At 34.9% G+C, this 7383-nt stretch overlaps 1 protein-coding gene across 3 annotated transcripts; it reads left to right on the forward strand.

The window, feature by feature from the left end:
• Positions 1–386: 386 nt before the first annotated feature.
• On the forward strand, positions 387–7338 carry LOC139810173 (U2 snRNP-associated SURP motif-containing protein). Of its 3 annotated transcripts, none has more exons than XM_071773502.1 (20): positions 387–652; positions 744–787; positions 877–993; positions 1084–1180; positions 1251–1565; positions 1964–2028; positions 2119–2284; positions 2475–2638; positions 3191–3250; positions 3708–3751; positions 3900–4004; positions 4077–4304; positions 4467–4709; positions 4818–5004; positions 5077–5263; positions 5373–5506; positions 5592–5680; positions 5771–5930; positions 6009–6166; positions 6440–7338. In XM_071773502.1, the coding sequence occupies exons 2-20, from the start codon at positions 764–766 to the stop codon at positions 6720–6722; spliced, it is 2826 nt and encodes a 941-aa protein (XP_071629603.1). In that variant the 5' UTR covers positions 387–652; positions 744–763; the 3' UTR covers positions 6723–7338. The 3 variants fall into 3 exon arrangements, with proteins under 3 accessions (XP_071629603.1, XP_071629624.1, XP_071629613.1); XM_071773523.1 differs by having other exon boundaries at positions 5077–5197; XM_071773512.1 differs by lacking the exon at positions 3191–3250 and having other exon boundaries at positions 388–652.
• The last annotated feature ends 45 nt before the right edge of the window (positions 7339–7383 follow it).

Here is a 7383-nt window from a genome sequence, read left to right on the forward strand (position 1 = left end):
GAATTGGGAATTGGGAATTGGGAATTGGGAATTGAGAATTGAGAATTGAGAATTGAGAATTTTGGGAATTGGGAATTGAGAATTGAGAATTGAGATTTGAGAATTGAGAATTGAGAATTGAGAATCGAGGTCTACGATTCACGACTTTACGACTCGCATTATAGACCTAGCATGAGTTTCCACTGAGCGAGTCACGCGCGCGTCATCCGTTACGACCAATCAAAACCTGGTATTTTATTACATTATTTGTGACGGGATGTTTAGATTGGTTAACGACAGATGACGTGTGATGCGTGGAAACTGGAAACTCAGCCCTATGCGTAGTGATCGTTAGCAATCGCTAGGTGTCGCTTTGAGACCCCTGTAAAAGAGAGACACAGAGAGACGTTACTGATTTATTATTTTTTCGTGTATGTAAAGAGTGCACAATTGTCCGATTGTCCGAGATATCGTGACAGAGTTTTACGTTTTTTTTCTTACAAATTGATCGCTATCGCAAGAGTTCGATCGCCGAATATATGTGCTATATTCCATCCAATTAATTTCTCAATGATTTGGAATTTTATTAGTGTCTATTGTTCAACACTATATACACACACATTTCGTTGAATGGAATCGCAATTTTATGACGGATATTTATAACGTTTGATTCGTATGTAACATTTGCCTTTGTGAATTTATTTGTATAGTGCCGATCAAACTTGTGCCGATAACTTATGTAATTTCCTCCTTCTTTTTCCTAGGTTAGACCATTTCCTTACAAATGGCGGATAAGGCTATGATGAAGGTATCGCTTTATACGTTGGGACCGTAACACGCGTTTGACACGCGTAATTGTGTATTCTATTCTGAACTTGTAATTATCTGTATTTACAGCAAATCGCGGAACAAAAGCTCAAGGCCTTTTCCATCGGTACAATGGGTAAACGACCACTGAGTAAAAAGGAATTGGAAGAACAACGAAAGAAGGAGCAGGAGCAAGCTGCAGCTCAAGTAAATAACCAGCCTCCTCTTTATTTACCTTTTATTGTACACACACATTTGTACATAATTTTTTATTTATATTTTAAACGTTACGTGCAGGCATTCGAAGAATTTGTAGCGACCTTTCAAGAGACACCCAGTAAAACGACTAGTAAGGTTTGGGTCAAGGCAGGAACGTACGACGCAGGAAAAAGGCGTAAGTATAGAATTTATGGACGTTTAAAATACACTTTTTATATAAATTATTAATTCTATTCTTTTCATAGAGGAGGACACGAGAGAGAAAGGAAAGCTTTATAAGCCACAGTCAAAAATCTCGGAACTAGTCGATAACAGATCGTCTGCTGAACAAGCTCAAGAGTATGCAAGATTACTTGGAACAAACGAACGAAAACTAGATAGACTAGGCAAAAAGAAGAAGGAAGGTGAGAAGAAGAAGAGCAACCTCGAATTATTCAAAGAGGAGTTGAAGATGATTCAAGAGGAACGTGAGGAGAGACACAAGTATAAGGGTGTGGTGAAAACTGTAATATCTGCGCAATCTGAAGATCCCATGTTAGCCGCTCTAAAATGTGTAGAAGGTATGTATACGTGTTTACACACACATACACGCACGTGCTGGTGCATGCATCCACGCGTACATACTAGCATATATCAAACAATACATCCATCAAATCACTTAATAACTTGATGTACACAGTTCATCTAATTATTGTATAAAATTGGCCTTGTAAAAAAATATGGCAATATATCTTTATCGCTATAGTATTTAAATATGTAGCATACTTATAACTTTAGTAGGTAGTAGATCCTCATTTCCGGATCCGCGAAAGGCTAATCTGCATAACTTCATTGATGATCCCCGTCTCTTAGCCCTGATATACGAGGGTAACCTTTTGTCCTTCCTACATCTTTTTCCTCTTACCACCTTTATCTCTCTCGTAATTACAGCATATGTTGAAGGGTTTTTATTTTACAGATGGTTCATTTGACAATGGTGATCCAAATACCACAAACTTGTACTTGGGAAATTTAAATCCAAAGGTGAAATATTATTTTATCACACTATATACCAATGTATCGCAATTCACAATCGATCATATACTCTCCTACCTTCTTCTTTTGTCCTTACAGATCACAGAACAGCAATTAATGGAGATATTCGGCAAGTTTGGTCCTTTGGCTAGTATAAAAATAATGTGGCCGCGTAGCGACGAAGAGAAAGCCAGACAAAGAAATTGTGGTTTCGTTGCATTCATGAGTCGTAAGGACGGGGAGCGTGCATTGAAAAATCTTAATGGTGAGAATATAACAAGAGTATTTTGAAAAAATTTATACAATCTCTTCTCATTCTTTTATGTGTTTCGCTCACTTATTTATCTGTAAATTAATTTTAATATATTTATTATATTTGTGACTATAATATAATTTACAATCGATTTATACAATAAAAATATTAAAAACGTGTTATCTGTAATATGGCGAGGTAGGTCGTGATATAATGCAGTACGAGATGAAATTAGGCTGGGGGAAAAGTGTACCAATTCCACCTTACCCTATCTATATTCCACCTGCTTTGATGGAGATCACACAGCCACCACCTCCATCTGGTCTTCCGTTTAATGCTCAGCCACACCGACGCGACAGACACAAGGTACACGAAATGAACCATTTGAAGAGCGCAATTAATAAACTGCTCAACTATATATCTAAACAATATCGTTTTCTTCTTACTTAATATTACCCTCGCGAATAATCACAGTCTGAATATTTATTAATCATTTGCACACTTTTCACATGTGTTGATCATTATGGTAGCAGTACAAAAAGGCATCTTTTGTTAGAAATAACTAGCATTTAAGATTTCACCAACATTCGATACACGTATTTTATTGAATAAAACTTGGTAAACTATTTATATTTTTCGTTTAATTATCGATTCAGCATTTTTAGGTTAAATTAATCTTATTAGCATGACAGTATATTATTATTACATATATATTTAATAAACTGATTTTATAATGATAAAATAAAACACGAAATAAGATTATCGCGTAAGGAACATAATTATTACATGGTTTACTTTTTCCATGTGGTTGATAAAATATTTCAAAACAATTTAACATTTAAAAATTTAAATTGTCATAAACTCTTTTGTTAATTTAACGTTGGAATGGTATAACCCATTTTTGAAACATAATCTCAGATACCACGTATCCGCAACCTCCAGAGCGCGGACCCGCAGGAAAAGGAAAACTTTGAAAAGGTAAAAATATTCCTTTATGAACCATTCAACGTTAATAGCTTGAATTAGATATTTAATCCTGTTCCTTTATTCACACTCGTGTGCGTCCACACGCACACACCCACACACACACACACACACGCACACACACACACACATACACAAATAAAAGAACTTGAAAACGGTAATATTTTCTTTAAAATTGAAATTGGTAAGTTTTTTACGACAGATGCGAACTTTTTATATGTTTAATTAAAGAAATTGTTGATAAAGTAAAAACGAGTATTTTTATCTTTAATTTATAGTGTAGAATATTATACTATGAATTATCTTTGTTGATCATGTAAAATAACAATTCTAATTATGTTTACGAATTGCGTTGTGGTAATTTATTGGTGACCACACATTTGTACCTTTTGGCATTTGGATTGGGACGTCCTGTCATCTATCGTTGTTGCACTATGATCTGGACTATAAGGTTTTGCAGAATGCTGTTGTCAAAGTGGTTATACCAACAGAAAGGTATTTGTTGATTTTAATATCATAATGACAAATCTGTAAGTATGTAACTGTGAAGAATATTTATACTTCTGTTGAGAATGAAATATTTTGTGTCAATAGGGATTGACACAAAATACAAATGCATACTTAATCGAGTCGTGCGTTATAGGAATTTAGTCATGTTAATACATAGAATGGTGGAATTTGTAATTCGAGAAGGACCAATGTTTGAAGCGATGATTATGAACAGAGAATTGAATAATCCAATGTTCAGGTATATATCTTATGATGTATGACACGCGTACTTTTGTCATAACTGAACTAACAGGAACATTTTTAATTTCAGATTTCTATTTGAAAATTATTCTCCCGCGCATACTTATTACCGCTGGAAACTATATTCCATTCTACAAGGGGATGTGCAGAAAGAATGGCACACGGAAGATTTTAGAATGTTTAAAGGTGGAAGTGTATGGAGACCACCACCGATTAATCCTTGGACACAAGGCATGCCAGATGAATTAATAGAAATGGAAGAAAGGCAAGAACCCAGGAGAGGTAGTCTCTCAAATAGGTAAGAGCAAAGAATAGTATGAAATTATTCATCGAGATAAGATACATCAAAACTGTAATTGAACTAAATTGCTCATTAAGTTTTACCTCACACTATATGATTTATATATATATATATATTATATTATATTAATTCTTTGAAAAATGTTCTATTTTTTTATAGTCAGCGAGATCGTTTAGAAGATTTATTGCGAAACATATCTCCTGAAAGAATAAAAGTTGCAGAAGCAATGGTGTTTTGTATAGAGCATGCGGAAGCAGCAGAGGAGATTTGTGATTGTATTTCCGAGTCATTATCAATACTGCAAACTCCTGTGAATAAAAAAATTGCAAGATTGTATTTGATATCTGACATATTACATAACTGCGGAGTCAAAGTGACTAATGCCACTATTTATAGGAAGGCGTAAGTGATATATATATATATATACATACGCGCACGCGTGTGTGTGTGTTTAATATTATATGCACGCGTGCATATATAATATTAATTTCATATTCATTTATTTTACAGATTTGAGACGCGCCTTTTGGACATTTTTAACGAAGTTCACCAAGCGTACAAGCAGTTTGACAGTAGATTAAAAGCAGAAGGATTCAAAGTCCGCGTTATGCGAATGTTCAGAGCGTGGGAAGATTGGGCAGTGTATCCAAGAGATTTTCTGGTCAAGTTACAGAATACTTTCTTAGGACTTGTTTTGGTAAATTCTCAATTTACAGTAATAATATTTTATAGATTAAACCTTATGATATAATTCTAATTTCCTTTTGAGATGGACGAACCTGAACCTGAGAATGATGAAGATATCGATGGTGCACCATTGTCCGATGTTGATGGCGATGGTGCTGAAGATTTGGATGGAGTACCGCTTGATGGTGCAGCCTTGTTGAAAGGTGCCATGAAACATGGTCTCACACCTCAAACAACTTCAAATTACGACGATATTGACGGAGTGCCCAGTACATATGCGTTCCTGAAATAAACATATCGATATAGTTATATAATAATATATAAATAAATAACAATCCTTTATTTACACGTGTATATATATATATATATTTGCCGTAGTGGATGAAGATATCGATGGTGTTCCAATGGATGATGACGATAGCGCAAACGCGCGAAATAGGGATGACGAAAAGAAATCGGCAATGCCAGCTGGATTTGTTCCGTCACGATGGGAAACCGTCGATCCTGATCAGGTTTCGAAATATTTCCATCTCAGTAAATTAAGCAATTGATATTTTCTCGCTCATATCATGTTTACATACAATTTTCAATCGTCAGGTCGAGGCGCAAGCAATGACCACCAGCAAATGGGAAGAATTAGGTCAAAATGAAGATTCCAATTCTCAAGATACTAGTATGGATTCTAGGTACAATTTTTTTGTGACAATTGTTAATGCTGTCTTTCCGTAGTATTTTATATGTACGTTAAAATATGTTCGTAAAAATTACTTTAACAGTGGTAGAGATTACAATGAAGAGAGGCGAAACAGATTACGTGAGATTGAGGTAAAGATCATGCAGTATCAAGATGAATTGGAAAGCGGTAGAAGAACGTTGAAGTCTGGTATGACGATACAGGCACAAGTGGAACATTATAGGAAGAAACTTATAAGAAAGGTAAGAGAAACATAATTTTTTTACTCATTCCGGTATAATTATATCACATACACGCGGTTAAAATAATAATTTCTATAGAGCGAGAGAGAAATGAAGGATATAAAAAGCGAAGAACGAGATGATGAGAAACGAAGGGAGAAGAAACGAAGCCGAAGTACGACACCGGAATCTCCTAGTCATACTTACAGAGATCGAAGACGGTCGTCAAGTCCGTCGGCAAAAATTACAAGATATAGGTAAAGACTGTCTCAGATTTGTATATACGTTTGTTTCTCTATCCGTATCATATCTGGTGTCTAACAGTACTAACGATACAAATCGAAATATTATTTAATTTAGAGATTCTAGAGATACCCTATGACGCAAACTTTTTAACTGATTTTTAATTGGTAATTCTGTATAGCCTGCATGTAATTTAACAAAAGCATACTATTAAATTTTTACGTCGATATTATTTGTCAAGTAATTGCGCGTCGCGTTATTTATTTGTACTCGTAATATATTTTTAGATCACGCAGTAGATCGCCGCGCTGCAAGCGCAGATCAAGATCTCCGTATAAAAAACGCGTACCAGTTACCCCGTCCCCTCCTCGTATTCGACGTACGCCATCGCCTTCCTTTTCTTCAGGCAGAGGATCACGCAGATCGCCCACTAATGAGCGTTGTGACAGAAAAAGGCGCAGATCACCCTCTTTGTCGCCCCCGCCGCCTCCACGTACTTCCTCTAAACATAGAGCTTGTAGTCCGCCATCTCCTTCTCCACGTAAACACAGACATAAACATAAATATTGAATCACGATACGCCACGAATTACCTTTTCCGCAGGACGCTATTTTTTTAGACATTATTTTTTAGATCTCACATTTATTGTCTTACGATGCGTCACAGTTTGTAGATATGCATTGATATGACACCAAGAAGGTGAAGATTAACATTTCGACTCTGCTCGATACAACTAATTTGCCTCTATTTCCAAAAATATATAAGTTAAATTTCTTACTACTTTATTATTTCAATATAAAATTATTATAATTTACATTGTAAAATATATTTTATGCTGAGTGGCAAGACAGTTAAAACGGCGCGCGTTACATGCAGTTCTGAAGAAAGCATGACATAACGTATAGGGTATTTTATCGATTATCGAAACTAACGCGCATCGCATATGATGATTTATCATCTTTTAAATACACACAGTGAAGACGAAAAGAGAGAGTGTATATATTAATTATAAAACATGAAGATAGAAAATGGTCTTCTTTAAGTTTATGCCAAGAATATGACTTCTTTATCTTAAATGCTGAAAATATTTCAGAAAGGAATAAAATAATCTTATATGTATCAAAAATATTATTGTTTTCTTGCATTGTGAACATTTCGAATAAATCATTTTATATATAAAAAAAAACATCATTTGACACATGTCTTTTAACCTTTTTATAAGATAGGAATA

The sequence above is a fragment of the Temnothorax longispinosus genome, chromosome 1 (genome assembly GCF_030848805.1).
Source record: "Temnothorax longispinosus isolate EJ_2023e chromosome 1, Tlon_JGU_v1, whole genome shotgun sequence".
Taxonomy (NCBI): domain Eukaryota; kingdom Metazoa; phylum Arthropoda; class Insecta; order Hymenoptera; family Formicidae; genus Temnothorax; species Temnothorax longispinosus.

Excerpts from the sequence above, each read along its gene's own strand:
- LOC139810173 (XM_071773502.1), top strand. The coding sequence starts at position 764 with ATGGCGGATAAGGCTATGATGAAG. Across the intron at positions 788-876 it reads CGGATAAGGCTATGATGAAG|CAAATCGCGGAACAAAAGCT; the intron begins GTATCGCTTTAT and ends CTGTATTTACAG. Across the intron at positions 1,181-1,250 it reads GTACGACGCAGGAAAAAGGC|AGGAGGACACGAGAGAGAAA; the intron begins GTAAGTATAGAA and ends TTCTTTTCATAG.